We start from the raw sequence: 26,652 nt of genomic DNA on the forward strand, positions 1-26,652 counted from the left end.
TTTTCTTTCAGTTCTTCATCTCTGTGTTGACTGACTGGTGCAGGATCTCCAGAAGGCTGGGTATAATGGTATAGAATGTAAAACAAGACTGTACAAAATTCTTGTGGGGAGGTTGGGTGAGAACCATCTTGGGTCATTCCTTTATTACTACATGCCCCACCACTTTATCACTATTTGATCCAGGAGTTGTAGGCACTTTAGGTGGTTGAAGTCACTAGGCTGAGGGGCTTCTTTTGGGGGAGAAATTCAGAGAGTACAGCAAGGAAAAGTCAGGGTTTTTAAAGACCTTTACCCACTATATAATGATTATACTCTCACAGCTGTCTTACGTAAAGATGCAGCCAGATCTGCTACTTAAGCAAAAAGTACTAAACATTGGAATCCAAGAAAAATACTATTCTTTTGATATATAGGATAGTTACATATTCATTATTACAAATTTTATCATTTTAGTGGTACATTGTTAGTAAACCATATTCTTGTTAGAATGTAGATGATAGAGCAAATGGCCACCTACTTTCTAGTGATTGACAGCTGAAGTGCTTTCAACTTTTTGCTGCTTAGAGTTTTAAGTTTGGAAGTTTTGAAAACTGGTGGGGTATATCTTTTATAATTTATAATAATGGATAGAGAACAAAAATTGCATCGGCAATATGAATGAATGTTCATTTATTGTGGAAAATGTGTATAACAACCCTAGGGTTAAACATTTTATGATAGGAGTCTTCTTGATCACCATGGTAGAAACTCTTTCTTAGACTTAAATGTTTGTCTTGTTTAAGTCATACGAGACAGACTTACTTAATTGGGAAGGACCTGAAATCTGCTTTTTTAACAAGCTTAGAAATGATGCTGATACTGTAGCAAGGTACTTAATGATACTTTGTATTTTTGTAGGTAAGATACTTTACATTGAATGGTATCCAACTGTTTTGTAAAATCTTGATTTCAAAACTGTTAATAGAAGATAAATATTTGTTTTAAAAGAGATACCTGGAACTGTTTATTTTCCTTAATAAATGAAATCTTACAGATTTTCACTCAAAGATCCCTTATGTGGAAGATGTTTTAGAAATTAGTATGTGTTTAGTGTTTTTATCATGAGGTAGTTTCTCTTTATAATGTGTAAAAGAAATAATGAGGTGGATTTGGGGCTCCTTCATTAGGAGATGTCAGCTTTTAAATACAAGGGATTACACTTTGGTTTCTGTGCCAAATTTTTTTAGATTTAGTTTATTTTTTCTCAAGATTTTCAGTAGTGACACACTTTTGTGGTTGTTGAAGGTTTGTTTGTTATATGGTTTTCATTGTTCTTTTACCTGAGAAAAATAGGTGGGAGAGGAGATCATAAATTTAAGAGCAGTGGAATTATTTATGCAAAAAAGATGCAAAATGCTTGCAGGTTTCTCATAGTAATGGTGGATTTAACATTAGATAAAAACAGTTGGACCGGATGTATTTGTGCTTTTATTATTTTTTTCTGCATTATCTTTGTGAAGATCTTTTATTGCTTTGAACCATAAGGTTTTTTTAAAAAAATTAAGTTTATTGAGCCCTGGCTAGTGTGGCTCAGTGGATTTGAATGCTGGCCTGTGAACCAAAAAGTTGCTAGTTTGATTCCTGGTCAGGGCACACCTGGGTTGTGACCAGGTCCCCAGTCAGGGGTATGGGAGAGGTAAGCAGTTGCTATATCTCTCCCTTTTTTCCTTCCTCTCTTCCCCTCCCTCTAAAAATAAATAAGATCTTTTAAAAAGAATTAAATTAGTTGAGTAGCATTGATTCATAACATTGTAGGTGTTTCAGGTGTACAACTTTATAATACAGCATCTGTGTATTCACCACCCAAAGGCTAGGCTCCTCCCATCACCATATATTTGACCCTTATAAAGTATTTTTAAATAATAGCAAGAGCTATATCACCCTTAGTGATCAATTTGTAATAGACTCCTAAATATTCGAGGAAAAATTAAAAGAAATATGCTAGGATTTTGGAACGAAAAATTTTAACAAGATTATATATTTTTAAATCTCTTTTATATGAATGTCATATTTATTCAATGAATCTGGTGCATACTGTGTGCCTGGCACATATATATAGTGAAAGTGTAGTCGGTGAATGAAAGAAATGCTTTAGAAAGAGATGTAGATTTTGACACAGCGCCAGTTTCTCATCTTATTTGGGTGAGGTTCTCAGTACTTTATCCTAAAAGTTTCAGTCAGTCCGCAAAGTTATGTATCATTCATTATTCAAAGCCAGCAAGCCTGGAAATAAATGCATTTCTCAAAATATCACTGGTTACTTGAAGTAATCATTTTGCCCACATAGTTGCTAGCTTTAAATGCTCTTAGCTTTGTAATTGTTCAGTTATGTGCTTCTTTGTTCTCCCTTTCAGCTCCAAGTTAGGAAAATTAAGTGTCATTTACAAGCTTCATTTTGCATCTATTTGGAGAAGCATTTATTAGTCAGTTACAGAGGAGAAGATGCTTCAACTGAAAGAAAAGGAACTTAGGATGTCCGTGGAGTTTTCCATCTTAGACCTAGAATTCCCTTTCAAGAATAGTAGTAAAATAACTTTCATTAGCTCATTAAGAACAGAGCTCAGGGTTTGTACTTCTCAAGTTACGGGTCGTGCATTTGAAACTAGGTTCTACTACACAGAAACTGTAGGACACTGGCCAAGTTGCCTTAACCACCCCTCTAAATAGATGTTTTTTTTCTGTAAATGAGAATAATGGCATTCTGTATCTTACGAGCTTGTTAGGAGGATGAAGGGAGATAATTTATTTAAAGCTTTTAAAATAGTTAACTCTGCAGAGTCATTCTGTAAGAGGAAATTGTATGCAAAATCATTGATGATTATGTTTCAGCTTTGTTTTTTTATGTATTAAAATACATTTTCTCCTTTCATATTCATTCTTATTTCCTAGCTGAAAAGAAGCTTATAATGGTATAATTAAAATACCAGTAGATAGAGACAGGAGAACCTTGTTCCATCCTAGGTCCTCATTTACATGCTTACTAAGTTCCAAATGAAGCCTGAAGTAGTTTTCATATGTGACAGGTAATGCACCTTTTTAATAGAAATAAACAGGAAGTCATTCAGATTTTAGGAATAAATTTTAAATTGAATTTGATAAGAACAGTAACTTAGGAAGGAAATGATCAAGAAGACTGGAAGACATCAAAACAAGCAACGGCCACCAGAAGAGAGTCATTTATTTTACTATAGTTTGTTTTTTTAAACAGTTCAATAGCTTTGGGTCTGGAGTTCATTAGACATCTAAGAATGAGTTGGAATTGCTATGAAGACTCATAGTATACTTTAAAAAAAAAAGAGGACCTAAAACAGTGGAGCCTGATACATGGAAGGGATTTGAAACTAGGTTCTACTACACAGAAACTGTAGGACACTGGCCAAGTTGCCTTAACCACCCCTCTAAATAGATCTATTAATAGATAAGTAAATTTTATTGAAGAAAAAGTTGGGATTTTTTTTTTGCAGTTTCATATTAATAGATCTATTAATAGATAAGTAAATTTTATTGAAGAAAAAGTTGGGATTTTTTTTTGCAGTTTCCCCCTCGAACACTTTTCGAGACGCCTTTATAGGATAAAGAGCTCACAATTATGGGCATGTGTTTTTATTTGATTGGAATTGGTGGGAGAAACAAAATAGCCTTAGTTTTTGAACAGTGTGTTTGACATGGAACACCTCATTCTGAGGTAATGGAGTAAGCAGCAGAGAGATTAGTAATGATTAATACTTAGGTATTAATGTAAAAAACATGATACAAAGTGATATGTTCTTGTTACCTATACCTGTGCTGTAATGTTTTTTAAAATCTTGTTTAATTCTTTTTAGATGAGAAAAAGAAGGAGAGAAAGAGAGCTAGAGGCATTTCTCCAATTGTTTTTGATAGAAGTGGAAGCTCTGCATCAGAGTCATATGCAGGTATTCTCATTTACCTTTATTTGTGATCGTATGCGACTGATTCTAATGTAATCTGCTGTAGAAAGTGTGTGGAGGCTGTAGTTTAGTATGAACTTGTTGATGGCATGTTCAGTGTAATAATTCTAGAGAAAACTAAGCTTTTTCTTATTATTTTAATCCTGTTCTGTTACTGCTTAAGTGGAATTTCACTTTTTTTTTTCCCTTGGAAGATGATGATTCAGTGACTAGTTTTCTGAGTGGGAAACTGTTCAAATATACATATTCTTAAAAATCCAAACAACCCAAAAAGCAAAACACTCGTACACATTGAGAAGTATTTTTTTTTTGTGTGTGTGGGTGCGCCAGGAAGAATAATTTGTCTTGAATGAGAACTTGATGTGACAAGACTGTAGAAATTTTGTCTTATCTCTATTAAAGCTCAATCTGAACAAATGTACTTTGGCTAAATACAGGTTCAGAAAAGAAGCATGAGAAATTATCATCTTCCGTTCGTGCTGTCCGAAAAGGTATCATTTAAATTTGAAATTGTTTTCATTGCATGCTGCATAAAGTCATTGTTTTGCCTTATTGGTTCTCCATTAATAGTTGGTTTTAATGTAGTAATGTTCTGATATATTAATGAAAAATAATGTGATCTTAAATAGATCTCCATGTTCATTTACTGCATATCTTTTAGAGCAATAGCAAACATCTCAGGATGTGTTACAGTCTGTGGGAACCATGGATGGTATATACACATATATTTTTAATAGCATAATGGTCTATTATCAACCTTTAAAAGAATAACTTGATGAAAGAAATTTATAAAATTTGTAGTCCTTTTCATACTTAAGTATGAATCTGATATATCGGAACATTACTGGATTAGGTTTACCTTCTTGCAAAATGCTGATTCTTTTCTTAGCTTTGCCTTATTATGTCTTGTGGCTTAGCTTTACAGGTTGAATGGGTGATTATGAACTTTAAAAGTTGGGTTGTGGAGGGCTAATTTTAGTACAGCTTATAGTACCCTTTGTGTGAAAATGACCTCTCTTTAATCAATGTGGATTTCTTTTTTTCAGATCAAACGAGTAAACTCAAATATGTCCTACAAGATGCAAGATTTTTTCTCATAAAGAGTAACAACCATGAGAATGTGTCTCTTGCCAAAGCTAAGGTATTAGCGTCAGTTGAAATTACGTCGAACTGATTAGTATAAGATACTGTTATTTTTCATGAAAACTTTATAAAGATCCAGAGCCCAGTTGCCACTAGGGTCTGTTTTTTGCTTGGTTAGGAAACCTAATAGTAATTTGAGTTTTCTTTTAAATTTTTTTTTAATGTTATATTTCTTTTTCTTTTTAAAAAGATTTTATTTATTTTTAGACGGAGGGAAGGGAGGGAGAGGGAGAAACATCAATGTGTGGTTGCCTCTCTCACACCCCGCTACTGGGAACCTGGCTCACAAGCCAGGCGTGTGCCCTGACTGGGAATCAAATGGGCGACCCCATGGTTCCCAGACTGGCACTCAGTCCACTGAGCCACACCAGCCAGGGCCCTTTTAAATCTTTTAAAGGTGATTTTTGAGGTTTCATATTCAATATTGAAGAATATATATGTATATGCATTATACTTTGTAATGTAAAAGATGTGATTTCTGTTGATTTTTGTCTTCTGTATTCAATTGTTGATTATTTGTACTAACACTTTTTAAAAAGTTTTGTTAATTAACCAATTTTTGCTTTATATTGATGCTTGTTTTACACCTGTAGATTTTCTTGAATTCTTTTCTTTATGGAGAATGTTTTATTTTTAAAAGTAAGGTCACTTGGATTTAGAAGAAAAGGAAAGAATTAGCTTGAAGTCCAGCTGCAGGCCTTACAAAAAGGATATGCCCAGTTGCCATACGATGTTGTAATATAATAATTTTCTTTTTGTGTTTTTGCCTCAAAAATACATGTTTATTACATCAGCTATTATATCTTTCTATTCTTGGTTTAAAATGAGTAATTGTAGTTTCTGCTAATTTTTAGAAAATTAAAAGCTAAAGTTCAACATTTTTTCTAACGACATTTCTATTGACATTAATATTCTTTCTTTGTTACTTAAGTCGAGGATTACCCATCACACTTTACATATGGAAGGAATAATGTACCAAATAGCTATCTAGTAGAGGTTTATTCTTTTCAGCTGGAGTGGAGTTAGGCAGAAGTAACTAGGCACTTACTGTGAATGATAGCTAGTTAGTGTGAGCAGTAAAACAGTTTTTGCCTTAGCTTCCCATTCTCTCTCATATTCATGAACAAAAAATTGCTTAAAATTCGTTCTGGTTCTATGTAAAGAACCCAGGTCTCTTAAGTGAAACTGTTGATACATAAAAATCTGAACTTAAGTAGAAAAACTTGGAAATGCTAAAACTTGGAAATGATAAATTCTTCACCTATGGATTTACTTATATAATAATTTGAAATTATTTTGTTACAGTTTTTTAATACAAAAAAAGTAGGTGTTGTGATTCACCTTCAAACAACATGCTTTTACCTCAGTAAATGGCTAGGATATTAAAATAATTGTAGGTAATTGTTTTTTATTCATAGAATTCTAGCCCATAAGATTTGAATCCTGCCCCCAGCCCCAAACATGTATTTATGCTAGATGCTTTAATAATTATGTTAAGGTCGATAATTTTCTCCATATTTTTCCTTAGTTTTTTAAAAATTATTACATTGTTTTGACAGCTGATAAGTAAGACCTCTCTCTTCATTATAGCTTACTTGAATTGAAAATACAACAATATCAGTAGCTTTGGTCTTTTGCAAATATAATTGGAAACATGAAAGATTGACATTAATTACAACCTCTATGATCTTTGCATTATTTGTATAGGGCGTGTGGTCCACGCTGCCAGTGAATGAGAAAAAATTAAATGCAGCATTCAGATCTGCAAGGAGTGTTATCTTAATATTTTCTGTCAGAGAGAGTGGAAAATTTCAAGGTGAGAATAAAAATAATTGGGATATATGAAAACATTGAATATACTATATTAGCATTTTTATATTATGTTGTGATTTGATTCCTTTAGGATTTGCAAGACTCTCTTCAGAATCACATCATGGAGGATCTCCTATACATTGGGTGCTTCCAGCAGGAATGAATGCTAAAATGTTGGGAGGTGTCTTTAAAATTGATTGGATTTGCAGGTCAGTTACAAATGTAGATAATTAAAGTTGCCTCTGTTTTGAATGGGCTCCCTGTTGGGAATAATGTTAAAACTCCACAGCTGTTTAGTTTTAATTTATAATTCTCTCTGGTTTTCCTTTTTATTTTTTAATTTCTAGACTGATTTGGATCATAATATTTAACAATGTCAAAATAAAAATAGCATCAGTATACTTTGTTTTGTTTACTCCCTTAATTAATTAATGTAGGTTGGAAAATTGAGAAGTTTAGTCAAAACTTTTATGTATTTTATTTACTTCTCCATATTAGTAATATAGCAGTAAATTTATCATGAATTAGACAATTATTTGGAATGTTATCTGGCATGAATCTATGTAATATTAGTGATTGAATGTGTCGTTTTTACTATGGAGTGGGAAAATACTCTTTGACTTTGCTAACATTTTGGGGGTGACTAATTTAGTTGTGAACAAATTGTGTTTTTTAAGAAAGTAAGCAAACCAGGATTAGTTGGCAAATGGATCTTTTGAAACTGGAGTAATTATTTAAAAATGTTCATTAGAAAAAGATGTATTTTGAACACTGAGCTACTACCACTCCTGTGTTCTTACTGAATGATCATACATTGTTTACAAAATGATTAAAGAAGTCAATTTAGGTGATACACACAAAACTTGAACACTAAATGAAATGGCCAGTCTCCTGTGGAGAATTGCAAAATGAAGCAGACGGCAGAAATCTTTTATAGGCTAAAAAATGAAGAGCAAGGGAGAGACAAACAGGAAATACCTGATTGGCTCTGTCCACACTGTGAACCTTGTGTGGGGTGAGAAAGCCTGAAGTTGGTTGAGAATACCTACATTTCAGTTTGCTGACATGGCTGCTTGGGCAGAAGTGGCTCCATCTGGGCCTAGAAAGTTACTTAAACACATATAGTGCTAATTATTTAAGTGAACTTTTTATGGCATGTACTAATCTATTATTTATAAAACCAATTTTAGTTAGATAAAAATTACCTCAAAGGGTCCCTGCTAGGATTTTGTAATTAATATGTTGGCTTAGGTGCTGGGTTTTGATAGGGATAGTGGAATTGGGTTAAGCATAAGAAGGAAACATGCAGTTTACATTCAGGAAGACGGATTAGCACAGGAAGAACATGGAAACAGAAACTGGGGTGGGGGACAAGAGGGTTTGCGGGTGGATAAGGAGTCATCTTTTTTTTATGAAGCAGATAGTAAAAAGAATGCCAAAACGCAAGGCTAAGGAGTAATGTGACTAACCTAAGGAGTGAAGCCTCTACTGTGGGATAGTGAGGAACTATGAGGATACATGGGCAATGACAATAGTGGAAATAATGTGTTAGGTTGATTGTTAATAGAGTAGCAGAAAGCTGTATGCATAAAAATACATCATCATTACTCATCCTCCCATATAGGAAACTGGTTAAGTAAATTAAGGTTTGTCACTTAAATGTAATAGGCGGAAATAATTGTCCATGGAACAAAATGGAAAGAGATAGCACATGAGAAAAAAATTATAATGTCGGACTGTGATGTTAGGGTGGTGAGAGAGTGGGTGATAATCCTACTCCACTGCACCCAGAGTTTTAAAATAAAAAATTCATAGTCCTTAGAATTTAATTTGTAATTAGGTTACAATTAAATTATAATCAGTAAAGTTATAAAATTAAAAATCTGGCATTTTATAGGGAAAACAGGTGCCATTTTTTTACAGAGATAGATATTTTTTGGATGGATAAAACTGTCAAGGTCTAAAGACAGGCTTTTCAGTCCATTTTGTTATGACTAGAAGCATCACTGATGTCACTGGAAAATATTTGGAGATGATGCTTTCTTAGGAATAGGAGAAAAAATAATTGCCCAGTTTTTGATTGGTTGCAGCAAATTGTTTTGAGTGTGACTTCTTTTGACATTATTTTCAAATTACTGATAAGCAAATTTGTTTCTGAGTAATAGAAGGTAGGCCTAATTGATAGATTATTGTTTTCATGTTGTTCTTCATTGACTTAATGGCCAACTTGTTTGAAATGTATTTAGCAACAGAAAGAGGTACAAACCCAAATCATTCATCTTGCTAATATTCTGTGCACTCTTGAATCACTTTTGATATGTGAAGTAAGATGTGTGTTAGACTAAGAGTCCCCTAGACTTTCAGTAATACTTAGGGGGCATACCCAACACTCTACTGCCCACTTCCATCATACATTCATATCACCACTACCACCACAGAGCGTGCCACTTTATTATAATACTGCTATAACTTCAGTTACACTTCTCTTTCCCTGTAAATGTCAGAATTTTTTCTAAGGTTTAAAAATGTTACACAAAATTTGAGCATTCAGTATTCATCTTTAAGGAAATTCATGTAAGATTAAAATAAGTGGTTATATAGCTTGTTCACTGGACCAGCTTACTTGCTTACTTGTTTGTGCTTTTCCTTCTCCATTTTGCTTTTGCTATGAGCTCTTCTTATTGCTTTAGGTGTTCTGAACCTGCTTTACCATTCTATGTGAAGCATTTCCTGGGCTCTTTGTCTTTCGAGCTTACCCCTGTGCCACTTCTAAGAATCATTTTCTGATTATTTTTCTCTTCAAAGGAGATATGACTATCTACATTAAAAAAAAATGAAACTTTTGTATTCTATTTATTGTGTCAACTCTTTTCACAAAATAATTGTGTGTGCTTGTTTATTTTTGATAGCCGTGGAAAAAAGAGTAGGGATGAAAACAGCTCTTTACCTTACTCACTTATGTATATCCTTTTGCTGAGCAGTTTCATTTGTATCATAGCCACAATAGTTCTTAAAGCATTTATTTATTTTGGCATTATTTTCTTTATGGATAAATAGATAAAAACTTACTGAATATAGTTAATTTTTTATTGCTCCTTGACAACTAACAAGTATTTATTAAATGTCGTGTTTGCATTTCAGCATTGTGCTAGGTTGATAAAGAACTACAAGAATACAGGATATCTTTTTTTTTTTGAAGTTCGGGAGACCATTTTGCCTTATGTCTCAGAAGGAGTTAGAGTTTGTTTAAAATTATATACTAGAATACTGCACTGTAGTGTAAGTGGAGGGCATAATTAATACATACAAATACATAGGTTTATAAACAAACATTTGTATTAAGAGCCATTCTATGGATGATGGGTAATAATTAATTGCCTTATAGAAATGGGGAAGACACTTGAATCTGGTAAAGCAGCTCCGAACCAAGAATAGGGGACATTTATTTTTATTTGGTATTAACTACCCAGTTAAGGTTCTGCTCTTTATCAGTTAATAAAAAAATTTTTCTCAGTGTACAGAATCAAGAAATATACTAAACATTTGATGTGTCATTTCATTTGCAAACTACTTAAAACAAATATGAAGTAGGAAGTGATATATATCCTTGTTTATAAGATGAAGAAACTCAGAAGTTGAGAGAGAGAGAGAGAGCTGGAACTCAAATTCCAAATTGTCTTGGTTTTTGAGCACATGTTCTTAAGCACTATGTTACTTAGCTGTTTTTGAGAGCACTCAAAATGGATAACATAGAGCGTATTTCTGAAGGGGCTCTGTCTCTGGGGAATAGCTCTACCAATCTAAGTGGTTCTTAAATTTTTAGTCACATTTAAATCAAGATTAACAGAGGAATTGACTACTGGAAGCATAAGGTCCTTAAAGTATTCTGCAAAAGAATATAATTATTATTACTTCATATTTAGGCGTGAATTACCCTTCACTAAGTCGGCTCATCTCACCAATCCTTGGAATGAACATAAACCAGTAAAGATTGGACGTGATGGACAGGTTTGTTATTTTAATTGATTTTTTTAAAAACACATTTAATCAACACTTTTTAAGATCTTTATTGAGGGACATTTTAAACTTTCTGAATGAATGTGTGCAGTATTAACGGAAAATGGTCTTATTTGTAGCTTACTATTACTGTGATTATGACTGATTAAGAAGACCTCCACTAATTTTGGAAGCTTTATATGGTGCTTTCATTAATAAAATTGAAGGAAAAATTTTTGAAGAGAAATTGCCTGATTTTAAATGAGTTTTCATTACATTATTACTGATATTCTGAACCTAGAAATGCCAGTTAACATCTTTGCTCATGTTCTCTGAATAGAAGGGAGCTTTATAAAAAGATCAGTATATGTACTGAGATTGTCAGGTCTGCAAATGAAATTCAGGATGTGCAGTTATATAAAATAAACTCAAACCTTTGATTTTCATAGTTTCTGTAGGTGATTTTGAACCAGAAACAGTAAGTTTTCACTGCTCATAAGTGAAGTGTTGGTAATTGGAAAATAAAACTTAATTTTTAAAATTGCACAGGTTATTATGCTTTTGTAGTTAATCTAATGGATTTTAGTGCAGTTAGCAGTTTATAATTCTCGAAGTTGTTGGCGCACACTAACATGACATATTTTTCCTCTACTATATTGAGATGGATGGATACCTTTGTCCTGATATTTCTGTGCTTTGTGCAAAGAACTAATCTGCAGAGGGCAGTTGTCTCAATTTTAAACAATTACATTTATATATTTAACTTTGGCAGTTCTATACTTTTTAGTTGTACCCTTATTGAAGACAGGAGACAATGTTGAAAAGCTTAAACCTTTCAAAGAAGTTAATTGGAATCCCATGTGACCGTCAGTTTCGGGAAGGAAACCTCCAAAACACTGTTTTTGTTCTTGTACATCAGGAAAACACAAGTTTAATGAAAGTTTCATCTATCTTCATCTTGTACTTTACTACTTTCCTATTCTAGGAAATTGAACTCGAATGTGGAACCCAGCTTTGTCTTCTATTTCCCCCTGATGAAAGTATTGACTTGTATCAGGTCATTCATAAAATGCGTCACAAGAGAAGAATGCATTCTCAGCCCCGATCAAGAGGACGTCCATCCCGTCGAGAACCAGTCCGGGATGTGGGAAGGTTAGAAACGTTCTTTGGACTGATAGTAGGCACATGTATCAGAATAACATGATGGAGGAATGTGATTCGTCAAAAGTTTGTCCTGCGGTAAAGAAGAAAGAGAAAATCCTCAAATCAAGCTGCATGGACTAGTTTGTGGCTTCATTGAGGATTTCACATGGTCACCTTGATCTCAGTCATTTTTCAAGAGGAAAATGGGGATCTTTCCTTATGCAGAAAAATTATTTGCTAAAGAGTATTATCCAGTTTAGAATAGTTGATATTCTGATAATACAATGTATAAAATTGAAATGAGGTAGGCCTTTGTTGCTAAAAACAGGCTAGAAAAGAGGAAGAGGAGGAAGTCTTTATTCACAAAATGTTAATATTTTGTAAAAAGCCTTTTTTTGCAGGTGTGTCTCTGGATAAGCCTTATGAGATATGGGACTTTTATAAAGGATCACTAATATTTTTTCAGAAGATGACGCCTCATTTAGAGGATAAAATATTTTAAGTTATTTTGATATTCAAGAGGAGCATTATTGGGACTGTTTCAAATTTTATCACCGTGATGTGTTAACCCCATTGCCAGATATTCTCTAACATGTACCCAGTGAATTCATACATCTTGCTGAGCTTCTGAAAATAGGTCCTTTCCAAAGGGGATCACGTGGCCCTGGGAGACCCGGCAACAAACCAAAACGAAGGGCTGTTGCTGTGTCTGTTTACAACTTTTCCAGATGCTGGCAGTACCTGTGGACTTAAAAGTGTTTTTTAGAGGATCGCCACGGTTATTGATCACTACTTTATGAACTAAACATCATTTTCCAGGAAAAGGGGGTTTAACTTGTTACAGAATTGGAGAAGTCTTTGCAAAGGACTGATTTAAGCCCTTCTACCCAACACCTTCCCCTGTATAGATTTGCATACAGCTAATCTAAAATATTCTGCTAAAGACTGTTGGATGTATGGTTGATGGGATGAAACCTTTGGTTAAGTTTCCTTTTGATGGAAACATCCTGTGGTAGGTACAGATAATCCAACAAGAGTCCCTATTCCTTTGAGCTTAAAAAGGACACTGTCGCGTAGGTAGGAGGAAACCTGGCAGAGCCCCCTTATTTTCTGGCCTAAAAGGACTGAGCACCAAGATGTCTTTTGAAGTTTTAAGCTAAGAGGTTTCCAGTGCAATACAGTACATACAAGTGAAGTTTTTACCTCAGTTTTGCAATGGACTGCAAACTATACTTATTACACCACTACACCTTCTCTCAAGCCTGCCAGGGCCTCCATATATGTATGTGGCTTACAGCTTAAAGTCAGTAGTTGGACTACTGTATGAACTGTTACTATCATGTTTTATACCGGTCGTAAATGCACTCCCCAAACTACAAGAAAGCGGTATGTTTATTTTTTAAACCAGCTTTTAATTTTCTTAGTTTTATTTATTGTAGATGCAACTGTTTTATTCTGTTGGGGGTGGGGCTTGGGGTAATTGCACTTAAGTTTCCGTGAACTTGTGTTGCAGAGGTTAATGAAAGCAATTGATAACTCAGAAATAGCTGGAAGACTAGTGATGCCAGATTTGACAGTTTTTGATAGAGTTTTTTTAGACATTAAGGGTAAAAAGATATTTGTTACTTAAAAAGCTTGGATATTTAAAAAGTTTGTGTAGCTCTTTTTTAAATGCTAATTAAAATGAAGTGTACTAAATTATGTATTACATTAAACATTAAGATTTATGGAAGACAGTAGAGAGCAACACTGCAGAGAGTAAAATTTTACCTTCTAAAGAATATACTTTGAACTCCTTTTATGAACTCTGTTAAAACTCTGCCCCATTACTTGCCAGTTTTATTTTAAGGCATTGTCTCTGGAAGAAATTCCCTTAATTCCTAAATGTTATTAAATATAGCAATTTATTTTTCGTAGTATTAAGAATTTCAAAACATTCCTGTAAAGTCACTTTTATAAGTTATCAAAGTTTCTGTATGATGATATGGAAAGTATAATTTTGTGCAAAGAGAAGAAAAATATTTAAATTCTTAATTTTGTTGAGACCCTAAAATGACGTTACTAAGTTTAAATATATAGATTTTAAAGTTACCTATTGTGTAATGATAGAGTAATTTTTTCCTTTCTCACCTGAACGGAGACTTTATTTGGGAAAGTGCATTCATTGTTAAACTGGATATTTAAATTAGTTCTAGGGTGAATCACTTACTTTTGTTTAGAGTACTAAAATGTAATTTATGTATTTTGAGCAGATTCCTCTTTCCAGCATCTCATCCTAGCCTGAGGATTTCAGAGAATATCTACTTCCAACAGTCTACTTAAAGATTGATTTATAGTAATTTGAGAAATTAAAATGTAGACATTTTAAGATTATTTACTTAAACAAATTCGGGTGTTATTTTAAAGGAAATAATGGGCAGCTTTTTGTACTTATTTCTGTCAGAAACTCTTGCTTTGCTATTTGTTCTCCCAGCAGTTTTTGGTTTAATTTCTAATATGTCTAATTTGTGTAGGCGTCGACCAGAAGATTATGATATTCATAACAGCAGAAAGAAACCAAGGATTGACTATGCCCCTGAGTTTCACCAAAGACCAGGTTAATATTTTATAATCCTGCAGATATTTGACTTAAAATTATTAAAAATCAAAAACACAAAAACTTCTCTTGTAATTTTATAGTTGTAAAAGTGAGAAAACTAGGACATGACTTCTTAAACTTTAGAAAATTATTAATAGTTCTCACCTAGCAGCTTCCTCTCCTTTATTAAGGTTGTCTAATTTATTCTAGTGTGACTCATTATCTTAAAATCTGTTAATTATCGGATATTGCTAATATATAATTACTGCAAAAGGTTAGGTATAGTTAGGGAAAGCAATAATCATACACTGCTTTTTCCTATGACGTTTAGTATTTCAAGTGGTATATAGCTTTGATTGGAAATTGAAAGTGTGCTTTATTTTCTAAATAAAAATCTTTTAACTTTGTTTTTAGAGAAGAATGGGAAATATTTTGTTTGTAACTTAAAAACCAGCTTTTTAGTTAGTCTTTCCCTAAACAGATTAAAAAAAAAAATGAAAGCTGTATTTGTAAGAAGATATTTATTTAATATTGTGATACATTCATAAGAATTAGGCAATTTGGAAATTGGTGTTAGTGAGCATAACAACACTGTTATATAACAAGTGGCTTAGACTTACTCTTCTCCTAAATGGGATATTACAGAGAGTGAAATTAGTTTTTCTCCAATAAAATGGCCACTTAAATTTTTTACATTTTAATATGCTGAGACCTTACTAAAAGGTGGTGGAAAAATATTTTTATTGCCATGGTTCTTTCATTTAAAATCTATACATCTTTATTTTTGCAGTTTTTGTTTTTCTTCCCTTTAAGTTTGCATTTTTATAAAGTGTCTGTGGCTGACCTAGCAAGACTGTATACTCAGGTAGAAGGTAAACATTTGTCTTAAAGAAATTCTGTTGCAGTGTCCTCAAGATAATTCCTTTGCCCTTACTTTCCTTATGGTGCAGAATGAAGAAATTATCTAGCGAAAATTGGGGTGTGGATTTAGAAGATCCATATTGAAAACCTCTACCAGTATATAATTCTGTGATACCAGTAAATTATTACTTCCTAGATTATCATGTAATCTGAGAAGAAAATCTGAAAATGGAATAATACAATAATAGTGTGACTTAATAGCATCACAGTATTCATGGGAAGAATTGAGATGAGTGGTAAGGAAGGTTTAATTATGATGCCATAATAAAAACTATAAATTTCATTTACTAAAATGCTTGATGTTTGAACAGGGTATTTAAAGGACCCACGATACCAGGAAGTAGACAGGTAAGTTTGGTTCACTCTTGCTTAGTTTTGAATTACATTCTTGGAACTAGTTTATGAATTACCTGAATTTAGTTTCACAAATCTTATTCCCAACAGACGATTTTCAGGAGTTCGCCGAGATGTGTTTTTAAATGGGGTAAGCATTTTATTTCGTATGTTAAAAGTACATAAAATCAAGATTTGATTTATTTTGTAGTTTTGGGTTTTATTTCTATTTGTTATTGACATTATCATCTTTTATTTTAGTCCTACAATGATTATGTGAGGGAATTTCATAACATGGGACCACCACCACCTTGGCAAGGAATGGTTTGTATTCTATTTTTGCAAGTAATTTAACTTTATTTGCAGTTCTGTGTATTTTGATTGCTTATATCAAAATCATTCTTAACGGTTACCTATTAAGAGACTAAAATACACATCTCTGGTAGTAAATAATTGTCTGCTGTTTTTAAAACTAAAGACTAATGAATATTTTGACTTGTGTTGATAACAGGTTTAATAAGGGTTATGGCTTCTTATTTTAGGTGGCTAGTGGTACCAGCATTGCCTGAGTTCATATACCTTACCGTCTCAATTCTGACTTGGGCAAATTTTATAATTTCCTAGTTTTCCTTCAGTGTAAAACTCAGTAAGCATTCATTCATTCTTTGCTCATCAAACTAATATTTAGTACATACTCTCTGCAAGGCACTGTGCCTGCTCTGGTTATCCACTGGTGAGCGAAATGGACATTGTACCTATCCTTGTGTGGCTTAATATTAGATGGAATAGTGTCAGTCTCATAGGAATGGTAAGAAGCTAAACTTAAAAAATAGTGCAAGCTTTAGTATAGTGCCTGACCCTAATCAGTAAACTCACTATATAAAATAAGGTTAATTAAATCCTATTTCTAATTTTTAATATTTTCCTTTATGAAAACTGGGTATTAGAGTACATTTTAAGGTATCAGGGATAGCTGAAGCATTCCCCAAAAATAAAAAACTTGGAAATTTAAATAGTTATTATTTTTTTATCCTTAAAAGAAAAAAAAAATACTGCCTGAATGTAGCCCCTTTATCTGACGTTTTTTTTTTTTTACTTAAGGGCCTGTATACAGATGGATGTTACAAAGTTGTTTTTTTTTTTCCTTTAGATTCTATGAAATTTAAAACAAAAATTTAATAACATCTTGACACTAACAAGGGAAGTAACTAACCTTTGAATTGCCCTTAATTTACAATCAATTTAAAAGTTTACTAGCTACTAGAAGATTTTTTTTTATTTTTAAGAATAGATTTTTAAATCATGGTTAAAATGACTGATTCTAGAGCCCCATGTTGTGTCCCAGCTTCAACCCCTTATTATACTGTGATTTTAAGCAAGCTGCCTAACCTGTTGGTGCCTCAGTTTCCCCTTTAGTAAAATAGGAATAGTAGTGCTTATCTCATAGGGTTACTGTGAAAATTAAATGAGACATGTAAAGTGCTGAGGACAATGTTGACTCATAGTATGTAAGGGTTTGTTACTTCTATTAGTATTTAAATGATACTGTATTAAAGTATAAGCATGTTAAATCTCAAAAGATGTGTAACTAAAGATTATTATGGAGATATTCCCAACAAGCACATAAGGTATTTGGAAGAACCTTTATACTGTCACAGTTGATGGCTAGTACAGATTAAATATTTGTTTGGGATGGGTGGTTTAAGTAGGGGGATCCTAAGAGTGGTTTGTTTATGATGTTTGGTACATACTTATGGAAGAGGGCTTTTGTGTTTTGGGGTTTTTTTTAGACTCCTTATCCAGGAATGGAACAACCTCCACACCATCCTTACTATCAGCACCATGCTCCACCTCCTCAAGCTCATCCCCCTTACTCAGGACATCATCCAGTACCACATGAAGCAAGATACAGAGATAAACGAGTAGTAAGTGCATGAGAAGGCAAAAGTGTGAGGAAACTACTTAGAATTGTAGATAATTTAAATGTAGGTGCTACCATGTTATTTTGAACGGTAGACTGTTTCATATTCTTACTGCAAACAGTTTTGGAGTAATTCATAACTTGTTTTTTTATTAAAAATGGCTAATCCCTTTGGATTATTTAAATGGACTGTATCTCTCTTACTAGTTAAACAAACGGCTTAAGTTGAGGTAACTCATACATACAAATACAGCTCTTAGGTTATGTCCTAGGGGTATGATATACTACGATATTTTGTGTCTTCATTTATTATTTTGTAATTATTATTATTGCAAGTACGTATTTCTAAGATTTTTGTATATTCTGACGGACTCAATTTTCATAGGATAGATGGTGCATATTTAGTTAACAGATAAATTTCCGATCTCATTTAGTCATTTGTTTCTACCAAATTTTGTTTAAAACTAGTAACCAAAAGAATCGTTTCACCTCCATATCTCTGATTCTTAGGATGGTAGCATATGACAAACATGTTATGATGTAGCAGAAGAGTAGATTGTACTTTAATAGTTACTAGTTCTAATAATTTGATATGAAAGCTTTTTTTACCACTTAAAAAAAGGATGAATGAAAGATAATCCCTAGTTTGAGTTTATTTTTTTAAACTAATGAGGCTGACTTTATTAAATGGCATTCAGTATTTCCCTAACAGTACTTACATTTTTAAAAGTGAAATTGTCTCCTGGCACTTGTTAGTATAATACCTTTGTATGTAAGTTTGGTAGCCTTAGAAAGGTAGTTTGGCTTTTAAGATAGGCTATACAATTTGGGATTTCACCCACCCAACCACTAACTCCCAGCACACATGCGTGCACATACCCACTTGAGATGGAGTTTGTGCTGGGTCAAATAAACATCCTTTTTTTTTCCCGGTTAGACAAAGAGTATGCACACTTGTGAGGGTGATCTGCCCAGTAATTTCCTTGCTTATCGTTGAGGTACTTTCATCTGTTTTCATTTATTTCCTTATCTCAGTGTTTCTCGTGATACACATAACCTACTAAAATTCTGTGGCACAGCAAGAAATAATAGTTACAATTTTGATCGATTTACAAAATAATAGTAGTAATTACCTGCCCTTTTTGTTCCAAAAAAAGTCGCTTATTTTTTTAATTGAATTTACAAAGTGACTTTTTAAGAAATCAGGTGCTGTCTATATTTGTATATAAGGATTTCTGGTACCAAGAAATAACCAAGTGGACGCAACCTTACAATCAGTATGACCAGTAGGATGCAACTGTTATATAACCTGCATATTTATGGTTTAAGACATTCACACTGGATGGCTATTTTGTTCTGGCTGTTGTCATTTTTTTATTTGACAGTCTCAGGGAAAAAAAGCTCAGTGAGCCTGACTAAAAAGTCAGGTATTGCATGTTTTAAAAATTCTTACAGCACACGTGTTGAAAATCACTACCTTATCCTAACAAAGGTATTAATTCTTCAAAATCATATTATATTAGGACCTTTCATATTCAGTAAAAACAGTTTGAGAATCCTGACTAATGCTTATATGACACATATTCATTACATATGAAAGGTAATTGTAATTGTGTTTTTGAATCTTCTATTTGGTACATTATGTTGACCTTTGAAAAGAGACTTAAGTTCAGTAAGTAAAGGTGAGTTGAGAATTAAGAGTAGAAAGCTAGAGCAGGGGTCAAGCTTAGTGTTAGTGACAAAGACAGCTTGTATCACCTAAGACAGTTATTCATCTTGCTCTTGTACTCCTCAGTAAGTATTACTTACTAGCTGTGGTGGAATCCACAGTCTTACCTGAAGTACATATTTTCTTGAAATTTTTCAAATTTCATATATTATTTGTCGTCAACAATGGTTTGGTTGGAAAGAAAATCTAGGATGTGAGAATTCTTCATTTCACCTTAAGAGGATAGAGTTGTATCTTAGTTTGTATCTTAAGAGTTGTATCTTAGAATCAAGGAGAAGATTATCAGTAGGGTTTACCTGTTAACAGAAAAACATTGATGACATTTAGCATAATTGTCAGCATATATGCATGATGAGCTTGATGGTCATTAGTAGGTGATTTACTTTGGCCTAAATCTTATTTAAGGGATTGGATGGAAAAGTCATTAAAGTTACATTAGGAAACTGCATGGAATAATTTTTTAATTGAGATAATAAGTATCTAATTACTTAAAACATTCAAAATTTTGTTTTTAATATCAGAATTACTTTCTGTGAATTAATGCATTAGTTCATTTCTCTAGATTCTTTTTACCAGACAGTAATTACAGTATAGAGACTCATAAATTTTATTCAATTTTTGACATACCTAAACAATTTCTTACCTTTTCTAGCACGATTATGATATGAGGGTGGATGATTTCCTTCGTCGCACACAAGCTGTTGTCAGTGGTCGGAGAAGTAGACCCCGTGAAAGAGATTGGGAACGAGAGCGGGACCGCCCCAGAGACAACAGAAGAGACAGAGAGCGAGATAGAGGACGTGATAGAGAAAGAGAAAGAGAACGATTATGTGATCGGGACAGAGACCGAGGGGAAAGAGGTCGATACAGAAGATAATGTGCTTTTGGAAGCACTGATTGTTTAAAGATAAAAAAAATCTTGTATTTTTTTTTTGTGTGTGTTTACAAGTAGTAAATTTATTTTCAGCTGTCTACTTAAAGTTCATTGTGTAGAAGGATTTATTATGACCCTTTTTGTTCCAAGCATGCAGTATAATAAGAACTGGAAAAAACTCAAATCCTCCAAAAAATGCACAGTTGACAATTTGAGTTGACACTTTTATTGGGGCAGAATGGAACAGTCCACAGATGTAGATATTGATTCATTCTCCGTAAATGTTCATCTACTTATAGTGTGTTCATCCTAGAGTTACTTCTTTGTTTGCTTTTCTTCTTTTGGATTTTGATTGATGACTGCCATGATATTTTGCTTTGATGTGTTTCTAACTGTAGTTGCACACGGTTCAGTAAAAATAATGCTGCTATCAAGTATGCAATTATTGAAGTATGATGGTCTGACTGTATGGCAGCCTCTTGGTTTCACCCTTTCCCTCTTTTTTTAAATCTTAAGTGACTTTATTTTTCTTCAGTCTTCAATGATGAGAGCAATATTATGAAGACATTGCTATCTAATTTTTAATCTTTTTCAATAAAAAAATTCCCATGTTCAGTAGCATGGTTGATGCTATTGTTTAGCCTTCCCCTCCAAACTGTAAACATTGGCTTGGAATGTTCACAACTTGCGTGTGTGGCAGCAGAAGATAATCCCCATATTCTACATTGCTACTGTTTTGTATAAAATAAATTGGTAAAGATTGACATCAGTTGTATTTCTTTGTTGTCTGGATGCAAGTTTGTTTTCTTAACACATTGGTGGACATAAAAATGCTATGTGTTTAGGAATTGTAGGAACCCCATTGTCTTTTTTTACATATTTTAGCAGAAATGATTGACCTAGGCCAGTTATATTAAAAGCTTACTTCTATTTCTAATGTAAGAACTAATGATATGCAGTGGAATTATGTTGATATTTTGCTTAAGCATTTATTCCTCTGTGGTAACATTTTAGGATCTACTCTGGTCAGAGGACTCTTTATGGTTTTCTGTTATAATACTTTTGTTAGTGAACAAATTTATGGATGTTTTCTACTTTACTTTAAAATTCAATCCTCTTATAGTTACATATTTTAAGTTAACCATCAATTCCTCCCAATGGTAACAAAGCCATATAAAATAAAAGACTCATACAAGAAAACAGTTTAAGAAAGATTTTCTTCCATTTCAGGTTCTTGGGTTATACCTGTATACCAAATCACAGTTCTCCATTGACTATATTTATTGGCCTGGAGTGGGGACCTAGGAACTTCACTCTTGGAAAATATTTAAAGCTATCAGTGTACTGTTTTTATATTCTTACTGTCATAACTTTTTCCCATGCATTCTATATTAGTAGTTTGTTTATTTGAACAATAAAGCCTAAGTGTTAAAATCTTGGAAGTGTGGTAGAAAGGAAAGAACAGTTAAAACTGTGGTTCTGTTTTCAGCACTGCCTTTAATTAAAGGAGTTGGTAATATAAGGTAAGTCATTTCAATGATATTTTATTTAGAATCATCAGTAAGTTACACAAGTTAGAATCTAAGGATTTCTTTTGTAAGTTCTTAAACTGATGAATTTCTAAGATGTAGGCATATAACCAAAATGTTAAACTGGTAAGTAATATTGAAGTCATTTTCCTAAAATAATAGTTATAAGAAATTATAAATCATATTATGCACTTAATATGTAAAGGTACTTTGTGCTTCCATACATTGACCTATTTTATCCTCTTATAACATCCCACTTTAAAAAAAAATTTTCTTTATCCTCACCTGAGGACATGCTTACTGATTTTAGAGGGGAAGAGCAGTTTGAGGGAGAGAGACATTGATTGGTTTGCCTCCTATACATGCTCCAACAGGGGACCGAACCTGTAACCTAGGCATGTGCCCTGACCGGAAATCGAACCTCTGACCTTTTGGCTCACAGGACAATACTCCAAGTCACACCAGCTGACTTCCTATTTTTACAGATAGGAAGACAGACCTAGAGAAGCTAATAACTTGCCCAAGATTACAAGGTAGTAACTGATAGAATCAAATTCCACACACATTTTAATTTGATATTTCTGAAGAAGCTACCTCATCTCTTGGAAAAAACATAAATTAATGTTTAAAACAATAATGGTAGGTTAAGGATATTAAACATTTTTCCTTCAAGCTTCCTAAGAAGAGGGTTTTCCTAAAGTGTCCAGTCATTTAGATGTTAGCCTATGTTTTGTATTTTGGGTATTAAGAAGCTTAGTGTCTTTTTCAGCCAGTAATTTTTTTGTTACAGTTTACATTCAATAATATTTTGTATTTTCTGATGTACAGCATAGTGATTAGACAATCATACTTTACAAAGTGACCTCCCTGATATTTTAAGTTATTAACAATGTGGGCTATATTCCCTATTCTGTATTTTACATCCTGTGACTGTTTTGTAACTACCAATCTGTACTACTCAGTTCCTTCTTGTTTTTCACTCATTCCCCCCCCCCAACCCTCTCTCAATCATCAGTCTGTTCTCTTGAGTCAGTTTCAGTATTCATTCTGCATGTGGTTGTCCCAGTTTTCCAACCCCATTTTTTGGAGATAAACTATCTCCTTTGAGCAGCTAGCTCCTTTGTCTAAGGTTATATTCAAGGCTCCCCCCACCCCCCGGCCTGGATTCTCTAGTCTGATTAATTGGTTTATACGCTTATGCTGATACCATAATTTTGACCATTATAGTTTATAATGTTTGAAATCAGGAAGTACAGTGCCTTCAGCTTGGTTCTTTTTCAAAGATTGCTTTGGCTATTCAAGGTGTTTTGTGCCTCCATGCAGATTTTAGAGGGGTTTTTTTTTTCCTGTAAAAATACCTTAAAATTTTTAGTTGGATTGTACTTACTATTTTTTCAGATTTTATTTATTTTTAGAGAGGGGAAGGGAGGGAGGAAGAGGAACATCAATGTGTGGTCAATTATCATGCGTTCCCTACTGGCGAGCTGGCCCGTAACCCAGGCATGGGCCCTGGACTGGAAATTGAACCAGCAATTCTGGTTTGCAGGCCAGCACTCAGTCCACTGAGCCACACAAGCCAGGACATCAGATTGTACTTAATATAGATGGCTTCGGGTAGTATGGGCATCCTAACAATTTTTTTTCCCCAGATGTCGAATTTTTTAAAATTTTCATTAAACACTTTTTTCAGTTACAGTTTACATTCAGTATTGTATTAGTTTCAGGTGTACAACAGTGGTTAGACAGTTCTGTGCTTTACAAAGTGTTCCCCCTGATATTTCCAGTAGCCACCTAATACCATACATAGTTATTACAATATTATTAACTATATATCCTATGCTTGCTTTTATATCCCAATGACTATTTTGTAAGTACCAATCTGTACTTAATTCATTCATATTTTTTACCCACTCCCAGAACATCCCCTCCCTCTGGGAACCGTCAGTCTGTTCTTTGTGTCTATGAGTCTGTTTCTGTTCGTTCATTTTGTTCTTTAGATTCCGCATAGAAGTGAAATCTATGGCATTTGTTGTCTTTCTGACTTAGCATAATGCCCTCTAGGTCCATCCATGCGGTTGCATATGGTTAGATTCTATTATTTTTATGGCTGAGTAATACCATTGTATATATGTACCACAATCTGCGATGAAAATACACGTATATTATTTTGAATTGGTATTTTGGGTTTCTACAGATACTTACCCAGGGTGGAATTGCTGGGTCATAATGCATTTCCATTTTTAATTTCTTGAGGAACCTCCATGATATTTTCCATAGTGGCTGCAACAATCTGCATTCCTACCAACAGTGCACTGGTGTTACATCTCCACATTCTCACCAACGATTGTTGGGTTATTGATGATAGCCAATGTGACAGGTGTGGTGATATCTCATTGTAGTTCTAATTTGCATTTCTCTGATTAGCGACATTGAGCGTCTTTTCATATACCAGCCATATGTATATCCTCCTTGGAGAAATGTCTGTTCAGGTCCTCTGCCCATTTTTTAATTAGATTGTTTTTTTGTTTGAGTTCTTAATGAATTTTGTGTATTTACCCCATCAGAGGTGTTATTGGTATTTTCTCACCTTCAGTAGGTTGTCTTTTCATTTTGTTGATAGTTTCCTTTGCAATGCAGAGTTTTTAGTTTGATGTCCCATTATTTTGTTTTCTCTTGCCCCAGGAGATGGTCAGAGATTTTACTGTCTATGTTTTCTTCTAGAAATTACGGTTTTGAATCTTATGTTTGTCTTTGTTCTGAGTTTATTCTATATGGTCTAAGAAGGTGGCCTACTTTTATTTTTTTTGCATTTATCTGTCTGTATTCACACCACCATTTATTCAGTAGACTGTCTTGACCCCCTTCGTATTTTCTTGCCTCTTTTGTCATATATTAATCAACCTTAGAGGTGCGATTTTATTTCAGGGCTCTTTATTCTTTTCTGTAGATCTATGTGTCTGATTTTATGCTAGTACAATGCAGTTTTGATTTCTGTAGCCTTGGGAGTGTAGTTTAATATCATGTAGTGTGATGCCTCCAACTTTGTTTTTTTCTCCAGATAGCTGGGGCTATTCGAGGTTTTTTGTGGTTCCATATAAAATTTTGGTTTATTTTTTCCAGTTCTGTGAGGAAAACGATTGGTATTTCAATAAGAATTGTATTGAATCTATAGATTACTTTGGGTAATATGGACATTTTACCAATGTTAATTCTATGAGCAGTGTAGCTTCCATTTATTTGTGCCTTCAGTTTCTTCAGTATCTTAGAGCTTTTCAAGTACAGGTCTTTTACTTAGTTAAATTTATTTGTAGGTATTTTATTGTCTTTTGGTGCAATTGTAAGTGGGATTGTTTCCTTAGTTTTTCTTTCTCATAGTTCATTACTGGTGCATAAAAATGCAACTGATTTCTGAATATTTATTTTGTATCCTCCTTTACTGAATTCATTCATTATAGTGTTTTTTTGTTTTTTTTTGTGGAATCTGGGATTCTTTCTATATAGTATCATGTCATGTGCAAATAATGACAGCTTTACTCCCCCCCCCCCCCCCACAATTTGGGTGCCTTTTATTTTTTCTTGTTTGATTGCTGTGGTGAGGACTTTCAGTACTAGGTTAAATCAGAGCGGTGAAAGCAGACATCTCTGCCTTATTCCTGATCTTAAGGGAAGTGCTTTTAGTTTTTGCCCATTGAATATAGTGTTGACTGTGGGTTTGTCATATATGGTCTTAAATGTTAAGGTGTAGTCCCTATATTCCCTCTTAGCTAAGAGTTCTAATCATGAATGGGTGCTAGATTTTGTCAAAAAGCTTTTTCTGTATTATATGATAAAATGATTTTTTTCTTCATTTTGTTTATGTGGCATATCATGTTAATTGATTTGTGATATTGTACCAACCTTCCATCCAAAGAATCAGTTCCATTTGATCATTATTTATAATCTTTTTAATATATAGCTGGATCTGGTTTGTTAATATATTGTTGAGGATTTTGGCCTGTGTGTTTGTCATGGATATTGGCTTATAATTTATTTGTGTTGTGTCTTTATCTGGTTTTGGAATCAGGATAATGCTGGCCAATAAAATGAATTTAGGAGTCTTCCCTTTTTGAAATTTTGGAATAGTTTGAGAAGGATAGGTGTTCATTATTTGAATTTTTGGTAAAATGTAGATGAAATGTTCAAATTAAAACTATAAATTATTACACCCATATCACTACCCTACCAACCTCACTCAAGCAGGCCTTACTTCTGCCAGGCTACAGATATTTAGGTGCTCCTATGTTGGGTGCAAATGCTTACAAGGTATATGATCATGTTTGGTTGATCCCTTTATCATTATGTAATGTCCTTTTATGTCTCTTATTATAGCCTTTGTTTTAAAGTCCATTTTTGTCTGATAAAAGTATAGCTTACTCCCCCCTTTTTGTTTCCATGTTCATGAAATATCTTTTTCCATCCTTTTACTTTTATTCTGTGTGTGTGGGGTGGGTCTCTTTTAGACAGGATATCTATCTATCTATCTATCTATCTATCTATCTATCTATCTATCTATCTTGTTTTCTTACCCATTCAACTACCCCGTATCTTTTGATTGGAGCATTTTATCCATTTACATTTAAAGTGATTATTGATAGGTACCTTTTTATTGATGTGTTCTCTTTTTCCTTAAGAAACACCTTTAATGTTTCTTATAATACTGGTTTGA

General features: G+C 33.4%; 1 protein-coding gene across 4 annotated transcripts in view; it reads left to right on the forward strand.

Moving 5' to 3' along the window:
• The window catches only part of YTHDC1 (YTH N6-methyladenosine RNA binding protein C1), a 32,963-nt gene extending 11,471 nt beyond the window's left edge, over positions 1–21,492 (forward strand). Inside the window, exons 5-17 of one of the 4 annotated variants that reach the window (XM_054566813.1) lie at positions 3,864–3,953; positions 4,406–4,459; positions 5,015–5,109; positions 6,819–6,927; positions 7,015–7,132; positions 10,847–10,931; positions 11,905–12,071; positions 14,576–14,658; positions 15,873–15,909; positions 15,982–16,045; positions 16,156–16,218; positions 17,685–17,819; positions 20,197–21,492. In XM_054566813.1, coding sequence (XP_054422788.1) covers positions 3,864–3,953; positions 4,406–4,459; positions 5,015–5,109; positions 6,819–6,927; positions 7,015–7,132; positions 10,847–10,931; positions 11,905–12,071; positions 14,576–14,658; positions 15,873–15,909; positions 15,982–16,045; positions 16,156–16,218; positions 17,685–17,819; positions 20,197–20,421 — 1,325 coding nt within the window. In that variant the 3' untranslated portion in view covers positions 20,422–21,492. The remainder of the gene's footprint in view (positions 1–3,863; positions 3,954–4,405; positions 4,460–5,014; positions 5,110–6,818; positions 6,928–7,014; positions 7,133–10,846; positions 10,932–11,904; positions 12,072–14,575; positions 14,659–15,872; positions 15,910–15,981; positions 16,046–16,155; positions 16,219–17,684; positions 17,820–20,196) is intronic. The other 3 variants (XM_054566814.1, XM_054566815.1, XM_054566816.1) reach the window with 3 other exon arrangements.
• Positions 21,493–26,652: the final 5,160 nt, after the last annotated feature.

This window comes from Pteronotus mesoamericanus, unplaced genomic scaffold, assembly GCF_021234165.1.
Source record: "Pteronotus mesoamericanus isolate MK-2021 breed Mesoamerican mustached bat unplaced genomic scaffold, CSHL_Meso_final contig_180, whole genome shotgun sequence".
Taxonomy (NCBI): Eukaryota; Metazoa; Chordata; class Mammalia; order Chiroptera; family Mormoopidae; genus Pteronotus; species Pteronotus mesoamericanus.